Genomic DNA, 22,171 nt, shown 5'->3' with positions numbered 1-22,171 from the left:
CGGCGCCTTTCTCCTGCCCGCGGCTTGCGCCTGTCGCTCAGCGCGTCCCGGCGAGCGGGAGCGGGTGGGGGTGCCCCGGGCTTGCTTTGCGGGGTGGGTTCTCGAATTGCGCCCCTGTCAACTTGAAAACACGTTTTCTGAATTATTTTTTTAAATTATTATTTTTACAGGGTGTTTTTCTTCCTCGGGGTATCGAATTAGCAGCGATGGAAAGCCAGAGAAATTCCAGCCGCCTCCAAAGCCCGTCATTATCGACAAGCGGAAGCAGATAGAGGAGAGGAGGTAGGGGTGTCCTGGTGCTCATCACAGCGGGCCTGTGCTCAGGTCTGCTGCCAGGCTTGTAATTGTGAGAGTGCCTTCTTAAAGCTCCAAAGCATTACTGTACAAAAAGTATTTTCAAAGCTCTACCAAAGATAATTTATGTTGAAATATGCTTTAAACAAAACCCCTAAATTACCGTGTTCTGCGGCTTCTGAAAGCAGTAAAACAGAAAAAAAAATTACAGCAGTAGGGATTTTTTTGCAAATTTGGGGTTGATGTTTGAGGTTTCCATCTGTAAAAGCTGTATGTTTCTTCAGTGTGCCACAAGGTGACAGGGACATGGGTCCTGTGTCTGCCTTTGACTTAGACCTTGAGATCAGCTGTAAGTGCATAGGCTACTGTTTGTGAAATGGAGCTGCTAAAGTCTTTCGTTTTACACTTAGGAAAGTATGGCTTTTCTTACAGGTTCTTGAGCCCTGAATTTATACCTCCCAGAGGGAGAAAAGATCCTCTTAAATTCTTTATAGAAAGAAAGGATATGATACAGAGACGGAAAGTCTTCAACATCCCCGAGTTCTACGTAGGTCAGTAACAGCGCTAGAACTTTCATAATCTCTACAATATTTTTGGCTGGGTGGGATGGTAAAAAGTGTGGTTGCATGTTGTAGAGTATCATAGAACATCACAGCATTGGGTGTGCTAGATCACCTAGTATGTGTTTCTGTATGTATTTCATATTTTAATTTCATATTTACATCCAGTTTCCATTAAAAGTGTAACAGTAACGTGCTTCTTATGTGTCTTTTAAATCCTGGCACTTAAGCATATGGTTTACCAGTGAAGCTCAAGAAAAGAAAATACACTAGATTATTTGTATTAAATTTGCATAACGAAGAGTAAAAGTTAAAGGTGAAGGTGCAAAGGTGAAGAAGCTTCACAGTTTACCTGTAGAATCACTTCAATATATATTAATCCAGGGCATTTAAAATGTTTATTCTGTTTCTGGCAGTTTTCATGGAAAATAAAACATTCTCGCCTGCACTTTGACTCTCTTTCCACATTTGTGTTTGTATTTAAGTCTTTTTATTAATTTTTTGTTTTGGCAGGCAGCATACTCGCTGTTACTACTGCAGATCCATACGCCAAAGACAAAGCCAAGCGGTTTGTAGGCATCTGCATTCAAAGGGGAGGAAAAGGACTTGGTGCTACCTTTGTCCTTCGGAATGTCATAGAAGACCAAGGTGGGATTTTAACTGTGGCAATTATGCTAGAAAGGTTAAGCAGAAAATGTTGAAGTGGTATGTGAAGGGCTATCTGGTGTAGAAACTTCGTCTGCAGAGAGGATGACAACAGATTGAAGTGAAATCGTGAGTCTACCTGCTAGGGGATACTGCAGGTTTAAAACCGTGTACACAGAGATGCTGATGTGCCATGTTTGAAAGCATGGAACAAACAGCTGAGTAATGTTATATCTATAGAATTGGTGCATTTTTTTAATCTCTATTCTGAGGAGACTGAATGTGATCCACTATGGTTGTGCTTATATTTGAGCCTGGGCAGTTTGCTGCTAGCCATGTAAATACTAGCCCAGTTGCATGAAACAGGGTTGTATGTGTGAACTGTTTAACAAGCAACAGATTAGCAGAGTTTTATATTGGTTTCATATCCTGGTTTATGGCAAAATGGGAGGACATGCAAATGTTGATGTTCTGACAGCAAATATCAAAAGGCTGGGTGTCTCTGTATATACTCCACATACAGTGAGTAGATAGTAACAGCCATTGTAACCAAAAGGGACTAAAGTTTAAAACCAGACCTTGCCTTCCTCAAATTCGAGCCCTTCAATGTCTCTCAAGCCATTCTGACATCAAAGACTTGACTTACAAAAGAATTCTGCACTTGCCTGTGCAGACACAGTGCTGTGTATTGTAGTTCTCTGAAAAAAGCAGTTCTTGAATACAGGGATATATAACACTGCAGAAATACTACTTTGCTGTCAGTATTTCTAATGAATTTGGTTCATTAAACCAGACTTTCTTTCCCTCAGGTGTTGAAATATATTATGAACTGTACAATCCTCGAATCCAGGCGATCGAGGTTCTGAAGCTGGAAAAGAGGCTGGATGACAACCTCATGTACCTGCGAGATGCCCTCCCTGAGTACAGTACTTTTGATGTGAACATGAAACCTGTCTCTCATTTAGACCATGAAGAAATTCCTGTAAACAAGGTAGGAGCCATGTGTTTCAGAGGGGAAGTGGAGGATCATTTGGGTGGCTTTCATACCTGACCCATATCCTGGAAGGCCATTAAACAGCTCTGCATTGCATTAGTTATCAGGGTGACTAAAGTTTACAAAATAGAAATGGCATAAAGACTTGCCTTAAAGTGAAAGGATGTTGAGAATGTAAATATCTGCTGTTCTCTGTAGTTAATTTTGAGGACATGCAAGGAGCAACAGCCTCCACGTGCCTCTGTATAACACTGTGCAGAGGGGAAAGCCTTTCTTACAGAAATGTTAATGTTGTTACTGAGTTGGAAGTGGTAGGTGTCATGAAAGAAAGAAAGGTTGGAAAAAAGTCAGCTAAAATCCACATCACAGACAAGATCCAGAAAACAGCAGACTCCATCAAAGAACGTTCTCTAGTAACTTGATAACTTAAAGTGGTCATTCCTCCCTTTCCTTATCATGCTGCTTTTCCTTAATAAGGAACAGGAGTAGAACTGCAAAAGAGGAGTTACCTTCACTTCATGCATCAACGTAAGGACTGTGTAATAAAACAAAATAGTGTCAGTTAAAACATTTACAAAATACTGTGACAGTGTAAGTTCCTTAACATACTGACAAATCCATCTGTTTTCTCTTACTGTTAGAGCAGCAGTTGTCTCACCTCTTGCAACACTGAAAGTCAAAATTCTAATTACTCAGTACCTTTTTTTTTTAATCTTCCTCCCTAGCTGCAGGTACGAATGAAACCTAAACCATGGTCAAAACGGTGGGAAAGACCACAATACAATATAAAAGGAATAAAGTTTGAGCTACCTGAAGCAAAAATGAAAGAAGCACAGAAGTGGAGCAAGCCATGGCTAGAGTTTGATATGCTGCGAGAGTATGATACCTCAAAAATAGAGGAAAAAATCTGGAGAGAAGTGAATGAAGAGCTTAAAAAGTAACAATTTTTGCCATCTAGGAATTACTGAGAAAATTAATATTTACTTTGGATTTACTGTATGGATTATCCATTGTCAAGTTTTGTATGTACATAGGCAAAATACACAATAAAGGTAACCTTTCCAGAAAATTTCAAAGTGTAGTAAACTTTTGTGGTTGAACACAACTTTCTGTTCCTGAGAACAGCCCCTCCTGTCTCAGAGGAGCGTAATGCAATGCTCACCCTTTCTCCAGAAATGAAAAGCCTCCTTTTTTAATTGGCACTTAACAAGAGGGGTTTGCATCACCTGCTCAAGTGAGCTGCGTGGTCATTTCCAAATACTTCTGTTACTTCTCTCTTGACTGAATAGAGCAGCCAGTCATAGAAATGCTTGGCTCAACCTCAGAAATGAGCTATAGCAGCTGATCAGCTGTTGCATTTTTGTTGGTATTCAGAGGAAAAGTGACAGATACCATTACTAGAAAGCAGGATTTGTAATACAACTCCTAAAGGTAATGAAGGCTAATGGGGTCTGAGGTTTTTTTTCCATTCCGGTAACGTTCTTGTCACATCTTAAAGAATTGAACTGTAGGAGTCATTAACACAGCAAAATATTTTTACTTTGTTTTCAAAATAAAAAATTACTTTAAAAGTCGTAATTTGTTTGTAACACTGAACAAAGCTATTTACAATTAAAATATTTTCCAAAAATATATTTTTTACTTATAAAAGAAATCATAGAGATTAAGTCTGCAAGAGTAAAATTCTAGTCCCAGAAGATTTTGGAGAAGTCGTCACAAGTAAACATACAGTCTGTGATGCACTACAATTTCTAAAATAAAGCATCCCTGTTATTCTGTAACGTTACTTACTGCAAATATACAAAGTTATAAAACATTAGAAATCTAATAAGGGTGTGATGAAGAAAGGTTCAGGAGATCTTACTGGGAAGAAAAAGATTTTCCTAGGGTTTCAGTTGCTTTCTGATAACTGAAGTTGTTCTTGTGCTTCTCACCATCAAGATGCCTGTTACCAAAGGTCTGATCGAGCAGGAAGTGACAGCTCCCACTCTGTGCACACAAGTGCAGTGTCTACTGCTCAAGTACAAGACTCCAGCACGCACCAGACGTTATCTTCACAAGTTTTCTCTTCCCCAGATGTTCCCCTGTGCAGCTCTTACCTCTGAACCCACGTTTACCATCAGTAAATATTAATTGGTTACTCCAGATCTGACTTCATTTCTGTATCAGGGTCAAACCCCCTGCAACATTATGAGTTCTTTTTCACAAGGGATGGCTTAACAATAACCCCACCAGAATCACCATGGACCACAAGTTAGAAGAGCTCAAGGACTTCTGAGTCAGAACATGACATTTAGCAATTAATACTGGAAACGGCTTGTACAGCTGTCTACTTGGTAGCAGTGGTTAACTTTACAGGCACATTTTGTCTTTCCAGGAATCCTTTCATAAGGGTAAAGCGATAAAGCATTGTCACACGTTTCAGAATGCCTGAACTACTGCTTTACTCTGACAACTGTAACTTCTAAAAAGACTCCTTAACCTAGAAGCAAATGGCAGTAGGAGACATTTGGAAAAAAACCCTCAAGTATTTAACAATAAGACAATGGTTACCACTAAATCTTTGAGTAGTCAGGATGTACCAAATTGCTTACTAGAACTGGTTTAGTGTGAATATCAGGCTTGTTTAAATGCTCCTTCAATAATTTCTACTTCCCAATCACTGATTTAAGGTGTTCAAGTTTGTATTCTTCAATGAAGTCTTCAACAATATGCAGAGCTTTGACTTTCACCAGCAGGAGCAGAACTTCTTTTGTTTCATCACTAGAAAATAAAGAAAAAATAAAATTTTGTTATAGTAACCAATGTATGTACCCGACTTCAGTACACTTCAACTCTATGAGACTTCAGGAATTTGAGAAACGCTTAACATCAAGTATACAAGGAAGTGCTCAAATCCAAAGGACAGTAAAATCTATTACCTGTGGTTATTCTTCTGTAGCGTACGGGCACATCGCAGCAAGTGCTGGCAGAAGTTCAGTAACTCGGGGAGAGTTGATCCACTTTTAATATCTTGGAACCATCTTTCTGGGAGACATGCAACCACCTGTTCACACAAAAAATATTTGGAGAAAAAGTTTAAAAAGAAAGGTGACTTTTGGTTCTACTGAAAGACGTCACTTCTGACAGACCTTTCTTTTTGGCAGGTTCAGTCATTATTAGTATTGTTTTTTTCTTTTAAACCAAGATTGATTATCCCTACAAGCAGTTGTTCTTGAGAACCTATGGACCAGTATTTGCTCTAAAATGTTTTTATTCACTAAGGTTATAAAAAAAAATTAAGAACAAGTTTTAAATGCTGTTTGAATTTTAATTTTTTAAAATATTCCATCTTCAGTTTTGATCCTTCTTGATGAAAGAAGGAGCCAAACAAAAAAACACCTTTTAGCATACACCCTCTTCAATGTACATGTTACCTTTTACCTTATTACACTTTTCGATATTATCCGGCCCCGGTGGTGTGTTTAAGAGGTTCAGAAGAAGGTAACGATTCAGGAGCTTGCTCAGTCCCAAATCACGGACCGTATCTTCTTGTACAATCCCATCCCAAAGAAGAACATTGGAGAGCAGCTGCAGTAACGAAGAAACGGAGAACATGTATACCTGGTGGCTAGAAGTGTGCTAAAACACAGTATTACAAGTTTTACGTAAGATATAATATTATGTCCATCCAATTTAAATACTCAAAATCCAGGATTCACTCTCCAAATTTACTGTCAGTCAGCCACTAATAAGCTGCATATAGTAAATAACCTCATCAAGCAGGATAATTAATTTTACCTGTCCATATGAGCTGTACCCTAATATGTGCATATATGACCTCCCACAGCTGGGAAGAGCATTTTACCCCTCTAATAGCTTAACAATTTGCTAAAGCCCAAGTATTTATGCTTTACATAGAAGCGCTAGCAGTCAAATCTGAAAGCATGAAAAGAGGAAAGAGAATTAAGACACTTCCCCTAAGAGAAATAGGGACCAAAACCAAGTGACATCCAATTCTAAGCAAACCTGGCTGGCTCACTCAAGGAAAAAATAAGAACCAGCAGGAACAGATGGTCAGAGCAGAGTCTCTTGCAAAAGATGTACCAGTTGGTTAAACAGAAATAAAGTGTTCATTTATAGTTCATTCTTCAATCATCACATGCAGGTTGCACAGGGAACACATCCTTCACTGAGAAAAATGGTTATCCATTCTAATAAAAATGTTTTAATCTCCCAGGAATCAGACTTGCCTGAAGATGTATTTCCTGACTGACTGCAAAATAGTTTTCCACTAAAATTAATTTCAAAGAAAAATAAGTTAAAATTTCACTACCTTAACAGCCGACCAAAACCGTCTTTCTTGAAATTTTGAACATAGAGATGATTTGTCTTCCACAGCACTGGTCATGGAAAGAAGAAAAAAAAGGTAAAATAAGGATTTATTTTTTGTTTGCTTCGGAAAAAAAAGCAGCAGACAATTGATCTTGTAGATACTGATTAAGATGAATCCTGGCAGACTTTCGGCAGTGTCAGTCACAACCAGAATAAAGGTCTAGGGAAACAGCTGTCAATTTGAACCCATTAGAATACAACTCCTGTGAAATAATTTTCCATAAAATTAGCAACTGGAAACACTTGTATGTACATTTCATGGATTCAGATCAAAACAGCATTGCTTAGAACCAAACATCCTTTAGCAAAGCTCCTCTACTACCTGTATCTTAACCCCACATCTCCCAGACCCTTAATCATCCCCATCTTTGAAATGATGTGCATTAAATAAAAAATTAAAAAAAAATTAAAAGTCCCAGAGACAGTTTACCTTTTAGGATACAGAGGAATAAAGACATCTTCCTCTACAGATTTCTTCATTCTTAGGACAACCATGTTCATCAAATCCTATTAAAAACATAATTATTAATGTGTCCTCACAAGAAAGACTTAATCTTCTGTTTATAACAACTTCAACAGTTATTTTGTTCATCTAGAAGCGTAATATGTTAATTAGAGTGAAGGACACTTACCACTTGTAGATAATAAACATTGAGACCATTAATATATTAAAAAGAGTAGACAAATCACAGCTTTAATTATCTATAGGGTTCAGGTTTGTTTTGCTTTGGTTTTTTTAAGACCAAGCTATTTCCCTAAGTGAGAACTCTTTACGCATGTTAATTTGCCAGGTAGCAGGAGAACTGTACAGATTAATAACAAAGTCAGTTACAAACAGAATTTCACAGCTTTTTATGGAGATCTTATGTAAAAAAAGAAGTCATCATAGCTAGGATAGAATGTGTTTTTAGACACGTTTTTAGATGCCACAGACTGACACCTACTTTTTGTTAAGTTGTTTAAATAAATTTTTTTAAATTTATTTAACATGCTGGATTATTTTACTTTCTGTACAAACAGTGTCGTCATTTCAACCCAGCAACCTTTTCAAGGCATAAACATTATATAATTCTTAATTAAATTAATACCTCTTTATTAAATACTTATTTTCATACTCAGGGCCTAAGCATCCCCCATGTCTCCACTTTCATACTAGATAAACTGCCAGATTTATATCAAAATACAACCAGAACCAGGCTGAGGAAAGGGCATGCTAAAGTGATTATGTGTATAAAAGTAATTATTAAAAGACTGCAGATTATGAAGTAATCTTTCTCTTAGCCAATTAACTTTGAGGATTTTCAAATTTTAATCACAGAATCGCTCGGTTGGAGAAGACCTCTGAGATCATCACGTCCAACCGTTCCTGTCTACCCCCTAAACCATATCCTTAAGTACCTCGTCTACCCGCTCTTTAAATACATCCAGGGATGGTGACTCCACCACCTCCCTGGGCAGCCTGTGCCAGCTTCTGATGACCCTCTCAGTAAAGAACTTCCTCCTTATCTCTAACCTGAACCTCCCTTGGCACAGCTTGGTGCCATTTCCCCTTGTTCTATCCTCCATCCCCTGGGAGAAAAGACCAGCACCCACCTCTCTACAACCTCCCTTGAGGTAGTTGTAGGTGGTGATGAGGTCTCCCCTCAGCCTTCTCTTCTCCAGGCTAAACAACCCCTGTCTGCTTTACAAATAAAAGCTTAAGGAGGTGACCTTAACTGGAGCATTACTGGCATTTAAAGATCAAATTCTGAAATAAAATTAAATGCAAATCTAAATTCTAATGATTGTTATTGTGGTGAAGCTAGATTATATCTACAATCAGATCTTTTGATAGGTATAGGCAGAATTTTTCTAGGAACAGAAGCTAATTACTGCCTCAAGAGTGTCCCATCTCCTATCATCTTCAGTAACAAGAGCTTCAGAGAGCTGAAGTTTAACTGTTAAATCTTCTTTATATAAAGGGACAAAACAAGCAAGTAATCAGAACTGAACAACTTCAGGACAAGGTTGCAAGCATCCGTAGCCACATGCACAGAAAGCACACACAGTAGACAAATTTCTCCTTTCCCCAGTACCACAAGAACTTTTACCTCTTTTGCTTGACTGCGTTTATTTTTGGAAAGGACTTGTTTTTCAAAGATGTGAATGCAAAGCTGCACAAGGTTCTTTGTCTGTGTAGTAGATAAAGGATCCCACACATTCTTCACAAATCCTGGAGGAAAAAAAATTCATTTCATTCATAAGATGCAAGTGGTTATCCGCTCCAGTTTCAAGGCATTACAACACAACAGAAGTAAATATATAAAAAGCTAAGCCTCTCAATAATCTTAAAAAGAGGGTACCTTAGCCTCACTCTGTGGAACTACATAATCACTACATCTTGGAGCACCATCATGTAACTAACATTATTTGATAGCTATTGACTTTATTTAAGGTTTGATTGCCTAGCTGCAGTTACCATTTTCAAGATAGTCTTACTATACCTGTGATTTTTGGAAGAATAGTTTTTTCAATCACTCTAGGCAAAACTTCTTGATCAGGATCATCATCCCTTTTGGATTCAGATATGTTTTTGGCATCACTGAATTCTTCTATAGCTCTGAACCAGGGCATCTCTTCCAACTCTGTAAAATTCTGCTGAAAGATCATTTCTGTTAGTTGTTCAGCTGGGCAGGACCGAGACAAAAGCTCCATCCAATGATAACTACAGATTGCGACTTAATTTCAGATTCACTCTCATCACTGTATGGATCAAAACAGTGAATCAGGAAAACTAGAGTTAAAGCTAAAATTTAAAGGTTGGGAGTGTTAAAAGTGACTTCAAAGAATTCAGGAGAATAATTACTTTTTACAGAGTGTATTGCAAAAGGGGTGGCAGTAAGGGGAAAGGAGAAAAATAAGATTACAGGCACGTGCTTTAATGTCTGACACCAAGACAGTATCTTTCTATTCATTTCTAACGCACTGTGCTACGCATAGCAAGAACTACATCTCATTTTTCATATTAATACAAATTTAAATTATTCATATACCAGAAGTGACTTGACAAGAAGAAATGGACCTTCTCCTTCTAGACAACATACTTATCCAGGGCTCTCAAACGACCCTACAACCCACCTAACAAAGTTCTCATGCAGAAGTCTTCCCTGAAAATTGTGACTCTGCTCAGACATATTTTGGGCTGTCAGAAATACCCACACATCACCAATAACAAAACCAAGTAAAGCAGAAAAGGAGGTTCACAAAAATGGTACAGTTCAGAAACATAACAGGCTTTACTGACTAGAGCCTACTGCCTCAGTCTAATACCCAGAAGCATAAGGGTCACCAGTATATTAGAACACAAATGCACACACACAAAATTTTCAAATAAAAGAAAGTCAGCTGATTCACCTACCTCCAGAGGATTCCAATTTATTAACTGAGCTCTGATCAATGGATTTAATAGCTTAGGCAGGCAGAAACTGATATAAGCATCACAGTAAGAGTCACAAAACTTCTCTTTCCATTCCTGGAATTTCAACAGGATTTTTCTGATGTCACAAAAATCTGCATGTACATCTTCAAAGATTTTCCTACTATCCTCTAAAATGTTATCTACGGATAATATTCATTGGGAATAAAAAGAAACAATCACAGAATTTATTGAGGCATAAGCTGAAGAATTTATCCATCTATAGGACATAGAAAAATCTATATGGCAATTGCTTTTGTCATTTATCTTTGACAACGAAACATGTTTTAAAACTATCTCCCTGGCAAACCCAGTTTCTGAAAAAAACACTCACAGGACCGAAAAAGGCAGGTTTCTCCACAATGTATTCCATGGACTTATACAACAGTGATAAAATTTCAGACATGAAAACCCTTCTGCTGTTATCTGGAGAAAAGGTATTCTGTCTTTTCCTACTCCTCTTTACCAATTAATTCAAGATAATTAAAACACTAACTTTTAATTTACTCTGTCTACAGAAAACAAATTGACTATAAAAAACACACTGTAGCATTGCATTGAGTAATGTCAGATCTATTTTGGCATAACCTAAAGGTGCTTACTTCTAGTGGAAACAGTCACGTGTAACACCACCACAACGTAACTCATACCAAAAGAAATCTACAACCATACACCCGTTCTTCCCAAGTCAGAACTGTCTGAACGCATTTCTTTTCTACAACGTGTAACTAACGATAAACAACTCATATGAAGTATTTCCTCCCCTTTCCCCAAAAAACACACATTAAAAAAATAAGAAAGAGAGATTTTGTTCTAGCACATGACATTCAAAGTGCCACCAACCTTTGCTCTTCTGGAACTCGGTCACCTCTGTCGGAGTCAGCTCCTCGTCACTTGACATGCCCTCATGGTGATCAGCTTCTCCTGAATGCTCTCTCACTTTTCGTCTGCAAATCCTGTATTTTGTCAAGAACACACATGAGTTTTCTTCTCCACATACACAGAAGGAAACTTAACAAAAAATAATCCAACTTCGAAAAAAAAAAGTACTAAAAGCAAGTTGTGAGAGGAACAGCCTAAGGAAACTCAATCAGGGACCCACAGTAATCATGTAACCATAGGGACATAGAACCTGTGGCAGAAGCAGGGGCTTTGGGAACTGACACAAATACCTACCTTCGGTGTTCACACATTTCCAGAAGCTGTGTCTTCTCATCACCTTCCAAACCACCATTAGTTGGTTTGTCACTCCCACCTATCAAAAGACAGAAACAGCCAAAAATAAAACGTCATGAATTTTAAGTTCTAATTTACTCAGTAAGGAAACACTGATTCTCCTTCTGTTGTTCTTCATTTGAAAAACAGCCACAGAAAATGCAAACCTCCTAATCAAAACTCCAACTGTCTCCAGAATAACGCACAGTAAATACTATTTATTAACTGCATATAGTCAGATGTGGTTGTTCTCTTGTAGCAGTTGATGAAAAGGTGAATTTGATGACATTTCTGTCAATGCTCATTGCTTCCCAACCTTGGAAAAGTGCTGTTAAACATGTGAGGACAGGCTCACTTGTAATGAGCAGGAAGTAAAATAATTTTAATGGTAACTATTATGGCATTACCCTTTTCTTCTTTACACCTGCTGTCAGTCTGCTACACCATTTTACAAAAATCACACAGGCCACTAGCTTTCTCTAATCAGCAGTTTATCCTGTGTCGCGCAACTAAACCCATGGTTACCAGACTGGTGCATCTGGCCTCCATCTGTTCCCAGCACCTTCAAGCATACTGCTCACAGCTTTGCCTGAACAGTTTTAAAGGGTTTGGTTTTTGGCTTTTTTTTTTTTCCAACTGCAGCAGCTAAGATTCACATGACATACATCAACACATTGGTGTGGAAATAAAAAAAGCAAATGACAGAGTTGCAATACTTTTTCCTACAGTAATCAAAAGGAAAAAAAAACCCACACAATTCTGTTTTTGTTAAAACCCTTACACAAAGAAGCTTCTTTCTTCATGCTCTTCCCTTCACTTAAGTGTCACCTCCTAGTTTGAATTCTCCATTCTGAGCACAGATACAGCCCTAGAGACACTCACGTAAACGCGATATTGCCAAGTAAACACACTGCTTTTTCATATATTTCACAGAATCCTCCATCAGCAAGCTTTCTCCAACTTAAGACCTACTAGATGCTGTTTTTCTTTTTCAAAATTGATGGGAAATTGCTGAGTTGAACAACTAAAACTTGACAAAGTACTTGGTCATGTTATGTTCACTGTTAAACCAGAGAAAAGTAGTATAAAAGGCCTTACTGAGGTAAGGATTTCAACTGAGGTACAGAAGACACCTACTGACAATGGGAAAGGGAAAGGAGATTAAAGATGAAAATTAAAAGCTCCATCCAAAAAGTAACTGCATATTTCTGCTCACAGAGTGAATTTTTCAATAAGAAAATAGCTTTCAGCTTCATACTAACTTGTCAGATGCTGAATATAAGAAGATTCATTTTTCAGCTCGTCTTGCCTTCGTTTCAATAGTCTCATGGCTCGCTGCTGAAGAAGTACATGCATAGCCAACTCTAGCTCATTAATGCATTTTAGCTGAAATAGAGTAAACAGCAATCAGATTTTCAATCGAATAAAATGCAAAAAGAATGAACAAAAACCAGTTTTCCGTATTTGATTAGAACCCAAGTATTACAGATTGAAAAGTACATTTGGAGTCATTGGAGTTTTTCAGACTGTTTTGTAAGACTGAAAAACACAACCTAAACACCAGCTGCTCATCATGGGACTACCCAAAACTTCATACAAAAGAGTTCAACAGGACAGGTGTACTTAGCTTTCAGATTGCTTTTAAGCCACTATCCATTAAAGAAAACATATTCATTAATTCTCCTTAAGGTTACATGAAGAGACTTTCAACTGCAATGCAATTAAGTGACATAAGTAAGGTTTCACAGCACTATCTATAGAGGATAACAGCAGTTTACTTTTACTGAGGCCAAACTTCAGGCAGCTCCTCCCCTTCTCCAAAACTTTATCTTTTTAAATACACAAAGTTTAGAGTTTCAGGAAGCAGACAGAGACAATAACACAAATTCTCACACAGCTCTGCTAGCTCAATCCCAACTTGAACCTAACAAGAAACACTTGACTACCTCTGTGATATAACTGAGTAAAGACATTCAGAGAAATCCCAAAAGTGAATTTAAGCACCATCGCTCATTCAACTTCAGTGCACTCTGGTCACTAGACATGCAAAAGACTCCCTCCAGTAACATTTTGTTTTCATCCAACAGAATCTAGGTGAGATCACAGCTCAAGTCAGTAAACCTTGCTAGCTTGATCATCCCTTCTGGTGAGGGTCGATTTGTTCTCCTTATATTTAAAATTTCTGTTAGAACTTATTTTTAAACCCAGTACTATCCCTCATCATTTCCAAAAAAAACCCAAACAAACCCTCATCTTTCATTGACAGAATGCAGCTTTACCATCTTAAAAAAAAAATTAAAGGAAGAGGAAAGTAGACATACTTTTTCATTCAAACAGTTGATCAAGTTTTCTGCATATGTTTTCATGGCCCTGTAGAATTTGTAATTCAGAGCTGCGTCCGAAGGCTTCTCTAACTCCTGAACAGTCATCTTTGAACTTTCTATGTTCTCCACATATTTTTCATACTCCCTCTGGTGGGCACGGTGCACATCCTGCAATGATGTTATCCTAAAAAGAGAAACCCAGACAACTAAAACTATTGCCAAATTAACCACTGATGCACTCCAAAACATTTTTTCCCCATTATAATCATATACAAAATCTTTGGCACTTGACCTGAGCAGCATTGAAACACCCATGCCAAGATCTGCAGAAGTATGGACAAGCATCATGCTTTGGAGACTCAAATGTCACTGATGAGGTGCTAGTTTTGCGACCACTACTGACATTTTACCTAGATCACTCAATACACCACACTTCCCAAAAACATAAGGAGCCAAATTTCATACCACATTAAACAGATTCTACCCAATGTTATCTGGGGAAAACTACAGCTCGTGTCAGCACATCCCTACTGGTTTAACAGAAGTTGCATGGATAGCAGTACCTACAAGCATTCACCATGAGCTTACTACTAAATACAAACCAAGGACTCCTGCTGCTAGCAGGTGATAAAACCCAGGAACCTATGTTTACAGCTGTCACTATTAGACAGGTAACACAGGAATGTTTACATTTATTACAACTTCGCATCCTCTTTTTTTTCCCCTTCCATCCTCACATACTCCAAGTGACTGCTCAGCTTGAGCAAGCCTGTAACAGAGCCAAGAAACAAACTTATTTCACTTCCCTGAAGCGGGGAACACTTTTCCATGAAAAGAATTGAACTAAGCTATTGTTCTCTACTGTGCTAGAAAAAAAAGATCAGCATTTATCATGTTAAACACAGCCATAAAGTTCACATCAAACAGGTTACTCTTCCCCTTCTTGCTATTTTCCAAATAGGTTTCCCACACTCTATAGCCTTATTTTTCTTATTTGATTCCATACCTAAATTTCTATTCATTTAACTCAATGTCTTTCAGGTGATTACAGCAAAGAAAGCATACAATTCCACAAAAATATTTAGGCTAATTTAGTTGCAATTATTTAAACAGGCCAATGATGCTCTGTACAAAGCAAAGCACATACAGAGAGAGCTCAGTACAAGCCTGTAGCACATAAATATGTTTCAGTTGTATAATGTTACTTGTCTAAACTTATCTGAACAGCTGCTTCAGTGCTCTGAGAGACTACAGAGGATGGCCCACCTTAGGGTGCCTGACCCCAGCTGTCTTCCTCACACAACCTCTTTGAGGTACTTACCTCCACCCCAGGACATTTTAACTGCCCACAGAGCAGCTGCTGAACAGCTAAAGATAAGTCACAGCCTGGCACATGACTAAAGGAAAAAAAAAACAAGGCAGTTTCTAGGTTGTCTAAAAGGGCTGTGGACAATTTACTGCGTCTTTAGGAAATACTGAGCTATTTTTGCAGCTGGTATAAGAATCACCATGAGAGGGCTAGGATCACCAGCTCCACCTGCCCTGATTGAAGTTTTGTTTGCTTGGCAAACATATCATTGAACCAACGCTCTTGTCAAAAGCTACCAGCAGGCATAAAAAGTTGATGCCATGTAAATGAATTTACTCTCCGAAGTTCTAGTTGACCAAACAGTCTTGGAAAGTCCAAGAGCTCCTCTGCAATAAAGCATTGCTAAGTAAAGTTACACATTTATAGTAGTCTACTGGACTTCATAACAGGCATATTGCATATGAAATAACCCCCAAATCCTCCAATATGCTAGAACAATAATAAGACTTCAAAGCTGTCATTTCTCATTCTGTGACAACCCAGACAACTCAAAAGTTAAGTTGATACGAAGAGGATTTACCTTTCAGTCAGTCGCTTCTTCACAATTTCCAAGTTCACAGGTGGCAGAGAAACAGAGGGATCCAACTTTGGTTTAGCTGGTTGAGATTTATGCAGGAAAGTATCATCAAGAATAATCTCCTACAAGAATTTTAAGTATTAATATTTAATATACCATTTACACAAGTTTTCCCTCTGCAGCTCTATAGATCAACAAGCCATGTTATTTGAATACACAAGGCATATGATATAAAGATACCTATTTCAATTATTAAATTAAGTACAGAAAATGCTGTACAGAAAAATACAATACAAAATCAAACAAAACTCAGAGTATAAAAATGTGCACATGTTGCATAAAAACAGTGCATACACATATGAACAGCACAAAAAGTAATCTGTAATTTAGAGCACACTTAAGTTGCTGTCTAAATATTAATAGCTTTCAATAATGCACAATGCTTCTATACTGACAGCTGAGACCTTGCTAGTATTAAGAATCTAGATATAAAATGTAGAAATAAACCACAGCCATGCAGTGATAATGATATCTGATTTTACTCTTGCTTTTTTGAATATTTGCTATTTGAATATATTTATGATAAATTATTTGCCATATATTAGTCATTTAATATTCTATTTTCCCATAGTAACTGTTCTGATTTACCCCTCCCAGTAAATGTGAACGCTACCTTCTGACAAAGCCAGTGGTCAAAAGACAGATTTTTCACTCTGACAGCTCAGCTTAACTGTAACTATAACTAAAAAGAGGATTCCACTGAATTTTAGCATATAAATTAAGACACTTTGCATTCTAAAAATGGTAGAGGTTTGTATATTAAAGCCTAGCCAAAACACATTCAGCTGAAACATTCAAGTCCATTACTAACCATGTCTGCTACTAAAAATGGTTGAAGTTTCCTGAACAGCAAAAATCAAGTTTTCCAGAAACGAGTATGAGGATCTAAGAACAGCAATCATACTGGATTTGAAATTCAACAGCCAAAAGATGTAACTTTCTCCCAGTTCTCTACCTATTCCCACTTAACAAGCAGTAATTTCTACAGTTGTCTATTCTGACAAAGATCTGGTTATTCAGATTTTCCTCATCTGATCCAGAGCAGGTGATTCAAGCCAGCAACAAATGTTCTAGCTCATCAGAAGATACAGGGTTTATTTTTGTTTACTATTTACTAGAAAGCAGACAGAATTCTGCTGAACTGTGAAAAGAACTCTCAGATTGACACCCAACACAAATTCAGTATAATAAAAGAATAATTTTTGCTTTGTGACTTTGATACCTGTAATATTTGCATACTCTTGTTTTCAAGATCCCTTGCAAAGCAGAAAAAAAAAATAATCAGGGTTCAGAATTTTATTTTCTGCTTTTCGGAGTCTTCCATCACATACAGGTAGACACAACACCTTGCTCTGAACAGCTAGGAGATATTTACACATTTTCATTATCATCTTCCCCTATTTCTAATTGCCTTTTCTCTGAAGAATCAGGACATAACTTCATAGAAACCTCTCTAACAAGGGGCCAGGAAGGAAATATGACAGTAGTCCAGACAAGCTCTCTTGCCAATAAGCAAAAAACATCTTCCAATGGTTAGGAATGTATGTGTTACCTGAGAGAGTTTAACGGCTTTCTTTATTTGCTGTTCTTCCCACTTCATTTGTGCTTCATCTTCACTTGATTCATCATCACTCACAGATACTGGAAGTTAAAACAATCATTATTAGATGCAGTTACCTCCTTTATTTTTCCCTCCCATGTTGTCCTCCCTCCAAAGTAACAATGATTCTTCCAAACATTACTGGGAAGTGATACACAAAAAAACCAGAAGATTAAAAACTTGCAGATGGAGGGCTTCCAAACTGAAAGGCGAGGAAGGTTTGGAAATGGCTCGTGGGATTTGTAGAATTCATACCAATATTAATTTCCACAACATGCTGTTACTCAGATGACTACTAATGCAGTATGAGGAGCACAAATATCTCATTTTTATGTATCAAATCAAAGCTGTGTATAATACATGTAAATAATAGTATAAGTACAGTTAATTATAATACAATGACGTTATACACACCAAATCCCTGAGTACTCCAAAATGTAAGCTCTACGAGAGATACAAAAATATCTCCTTAGCATTAATTAGAACTGCAGAATCAGCTTGCAGTTTTACATTCACAGAACCATTAAGGTCGGAAAAGACCTCCAAGATGACCAAGTCCAACCATCAACCCAACCCCACCATGTCCACTAAACCATGTCCTGAAGTGCCACATTTATACATTTTTTGAACACCTCCAGGGATGGTGACTCCACTGCCTCCCTGGGCAGCCTGCTCCAATGCTTGGCCACTCTTTCAGTAATTTGTTGTAATATCTAGTCTAACCCTCCCCTGGCACAACTTGAGGCCATTTCCTCTCCACCTGTTACCTGGGAGAAGAGACCAGCACCCACTTTTCTATAACCTCCTTTCAGGTAGTTGTGGAGAGCAGTACGGTCTCCCCTCAGCCTCCTCTTCTCCAGACTAAATAATCTCAGCTCCCTTAGCTGCCCCTCAGAACTCTTGTTCTCCGGACTCTTCACCACCTTCATTGCTCTTCTCTGGACATGCTCCCATGCCTCAATGCCCTTCTTGTAGTGAGAGGCCCAAAACTGAACACAGTATTTGAGGTGGGGCTTCACCAGTGCTGAGCACAGGGGCAAAATGACTTCCCTACCCCTGCTGGTCACACTGTTTCTGACACAAACCAGGATGTCGCTAGCCACCTCGGTCATCTGGGCACACTGCTGGCTCATGTTCAGTGGCTGTCAAGCAGCCCCTCCAGTCATTTTCTGCTTTCCAGCCACTCTTCCCCCAAGCCTGCAGCACTGGATAGGCTTATTGTAACTTAAGTGCAAGACCTGGCACTTGACCTTGTTAAACCTTATACAATTGACCTGAGCCCATCGATCCAGCCTATCCTGTATTCCTTATAACCATTATTCAAAGAAAACCAGTCTACAACTCTGGTAAAACAGTGCTTCCATTAACAAAACTGTAAACAGCTATATGAGGAAAAAAAGCAATGCAAAAGCCACATACACTTTGCATGCAATAGACTTGTTTACTTCTGAAGGACTGGGTTGTTGGGTCTTCTTTTCCCTTTTCAAGGAGAGAGAAATGGCACAAACTCACCCATGTGTTCAGTCATCCTCTGCCTAAGAGTTCTCATTTTAGGAGCAAAATTGAGATTCTTCATATCAGACTCATCTTCACTTTCTAAATCACTGCTTTCTCTTCTCCGAGAGACCTGATGACTGTCTGAAACATCCAGTGGAAGATAATCAGCCTGTGTCCTGGCTAAGTGACGCTTCCTCCGAGCAGCATCAATACAAGCTGCACTGGGGATATTACCTGCATTGAAGGGAAAGAAAATCTAAGCAAATAAAAGCAACACTCTGTATCACTCCTAATGTCAATAATGACCACAGGTCAGGATCATCGCACAATTCTGGATATAGGACACAAGATACTTTTCTATTAAGCTTGCCATGTTGAATAGAAGGAAATGGAAAAGCATACTTAAAAAGCAGCTCTCAATCTGAAAACAAAGTTCAGGCTTTTTTATTTTAAATAAATTCCCATTAGCCTGTCTTCCCTTTTTCCATCTCTCCAAAAGATATGCATTACTGAACTCAGTGAGTTTACAAAAGAATCCAAAGTTGAAACTTTAAGCTCATTTGTGCTGTCCGATTTGTAATCTCATGAAGATAATTACGCATCTTTAAACAGGAATATTTTTGCTACCTTTCTTTCAAAACCAAGGGTTATAATTTCTGATCCATTTCCAAAATTAACACAGAAATACAATAAACATTTGCAAACAAAAAATACTGGTGAACTGTCTCTATTCTTTCAGAAGAGTAGCCCTGACAGTACAAACAAGGTACCAACACCTTACATAACTTAAGCTGAGTGGGATTCATCTCGCCTCTCCTGCCACACACTTCAAATGAATAATGTTGTAAAATGGCTTTCTTTAAAAAAAAAAAATCCAGGATACTAACCTGGTGATAAATCCTTCCTCCTCTGTGGAGAGCTGGATTCATTTTCAGAGCCGGAGCTGTTGTAGTCCTCACTTTGTGAATAACTTTCATCCTCCTCCTTCTCTTCTTCATGAGTGTCTTCAGTGTTGCCAGTTCTAGGCTTTAACTGACAGGTTTCTGTTTAGGGGAAGAAAAGGAAGATTCACGATTTCAGTTTCAGCTGCTGGAAGCTGATGTGCCATAACTGGTTACCAGTAACTACCTGCACTATGCTGCAGCAAAGATTGGTCACTTATCTATCTCCACCTGTCTTCATCAAAACACATCAAATCTTCTGACACACCAATACAGTAGTTTGTAAGCCAGTTCTTGTCTTGAATCAAAGCATGTGCGATAGTCTTAAACTAGTATGTCCTTCTGAGACAAGAAGCACATTTACATGCACAAAAGCAATGATACGAGCTCCCAGACGCCAACTAATTAATATCCTGATAGCTCACAGCATGTTTGGATTCATCTCCCTTGATTTTATAAACTGCATTTAGAAAGCATGCTTTTTTTAAGCATTAATGAGGGAGTTCTTATTTAAACTATAAAGGTTTACACATGTCTGTCTTGTCTCCAATTATCTTCATGTTTTTTAAAAACTTTGATTTATCTTCATCTGTCACTACAGCTTCAGTAAATAATCAGATTACTGAACAAAAAAAATGTGCCACCTGTTATAAGAGTATGAGGTATACTTTTATAAGAATTTACTAAGAAAATTTATCATCTCAGTCACAATCTCAAAGGAAATTATTTCTCAATCTAAGTTATTTGTATCTAACAGTAGCAACTTGGCTATATCTGTGAAATGACAGAGGTGTTAAAAGGGGAATAGAGGGGCAAGGAACTTTCAGACACACTTGTTCCTAAAGCACACAAACCCCAAACATCCCAATGGGAAACTTACTACAGTTCAATGAGACCAGGAATACTACCAGAGCAATAAAGGCTATTGACTGTATTCAGTTAAAGTATTCAAATGGTGTAGTAGTTTAATAACATGAAGTTTGAGGTTTACATTGTTTTATCAAATAAAATCCTGCTAAGCTCATATCTTCTCTCAATGCAAATACTCAGATCAAAATGCAACTAGATAGCAATAAGCTGTGGATAGTTACCGCACAGTTTGAAAGATACAATGCCGAGGTATAAGTTAAATTTAGCAGTTTAGTAATTCTGATCTACTATAACAGCTCTGCACACCTAGGTCTTCAAGAACAGCCTCCAAGTTCTGACAGTGTTTTACCAAGGCCATATGGAAAATTATAAACCTGTAAGGCAACATTGCAAGTATAACCCTGGGTTCAATTACCAAGTAAAATGCATCTAACAACAGTATTTGTACACCACTCTCCACTTACCAACTTTGTAATATACTTTCATGTAAGTATTCCATAAGATATTTAACTGGAAAAAGCACTTACTTTTGTTTTCTTCAGTTTCTGTCTGTGCAGGCAGCAGGCTTCCCTTCTTTTGAATTCTAAAAGTCACTTCATTGAAGGATGGTTTTTTAATTTTAAAAAACTCTTCATCACCTATACAGATAAAACAAAATGATTCTGAGTAACATTAACAAAGAGAGCAGTATATGAGCACACGTATGTACATCTTACATATAAAGTGCATGTAATCTCTACAGATGCACAGCATATTTTTTGAAGTTCTGACTGCATTAAGCCTTATTGGTTCTATGGCTTCATCCCTCAAGATCCATCACAACTTAATTTAAACCTAGGCAGCTCAGCCTCCTCAATACACACCACCATACTGTTGAAACACACTGTTTCTTTGCAGTCTGTGTCCATAGCAAAGTGACTCCTGCACACTGTCCTGACCTGCCTTGTGTCATCAGCCACAATAGCAACAGCCCAGAAGAGTCAATTAAACATTTAAGTTTCAGTTATTTAAGCTTGCTCATCATTAACAAGGGTAGGCATGGAATCGCACACTATCTACTCGTTTTCTCTGGTTATCTCTGCTCTAGGAAGCTTTCCAAATCTTACCAGCCAAAAGCACACAGCCATACGTCAGCTCCGAAGTGCTTTCTCTCTCATAAACCCTATCCATAATGCAGTATTCCTGGGTTTGGTCGTAAGGAACCACAAAGGTAACCAGCCGCACTCTGCACCACCAGCCCCGCAGGGCTCAGGCAGGCGGATCCTCCCGTTCGTCCACCCCGTTCATCCAAGCTCCCAGCCCAGCTGCTCCTTCCCGAGCCTCCGGGGTGTGTAAGGGTGCCGGCTACCACCCCGGGGCGGGCGAAGCTCCGCCGGCCCTGCGGAAGGGGAAGGCCGTCGCCGAACCCGTACCTTCCCGCTCCTCCTCACTCCCGAAGCTCAGCAGCGCCTTTCCCC

The 22,171-nt window shown here is 38.4% G+C and overlaps 2 protein-coding genes across 2 annotated transcripts; one reads left to right on the top strand and one right to left on the bottom strand.

The window, feature by feature from the left end:
• Positions 1-160: 160 nt before the first annotated feature.
• Positions 161-3,569, top strand: MRPL19 (mitochondrial ribosomal protein L19; the record flags this gene model as incomplete). The annotated part of the gene is made up of 5 exons (XM_010188474.1): positions 161-282; positions 727-845; positions 1,368-1,502; positions 2,309-2,490; positions 3,219-3,569. Coding segments are annotated over 5 exons (774 nt in total), but the record flags the coding sequence as incomplete, so codon positions are not given.
• A 1,572-nt stretch (positions 3,570-5,141) lies between these two features.
• GCFC2 (GC-rich sequence DNA-binding factor 2) lies at positions 5,142-18,982 on the bottom strand. The gene is made up of 15 exons (XM_010188463.1): positions 18,919-18,982; positions 17,359-17,447; positions 15,750-15,865; positions 13,858-14,044; positions 12,799-12,922; positions 11,498-11,576; positions 11,165-11,277; positions 10,265-10,464; positions 9,351-9,501; positions 8,958-9,079; positions 7,298-7,374; positions 6,809-6,875; positions 5,917-6,063; positions 5,415-5,539; positions 5,142-5,256 (listed from the first exon to the last, which is right to left on the bottom strand). Exons 1-15 carry the CDS (start codon positions 18,980-18,982, stop codon positions 5,142-5,144), a joined length of 1,776 nt encoding a protein of 591 aa, XP_010186765.1.
• Positions 18,983-22,171: the final 3,189 nt, after the last annotated feature.

The sequence above is a fragment of the Mesitornis unicolor genome, unplaced genomic scaffold (genome assembly GCF_000695765.1).
Source record: "Mesitornis unicolor isolate BGI_N332 unplaced genomic scaffold, ASM69576v1 scaffold290, whole genome shotgun sequence".
In the NCBI taxonomy this organism is placed as follows: Eukaryota; Metazoa; Chordata; class Aves; order Mesitornithiformes; family Mesitornithidae; genus Mesitornis; species Mesitornis unicolor.
The sequence above is the reverse complement of the archived record's forward strand: the minus strand, read 5'-3'. Positions and strand labels throughout refer to the sequence as shown.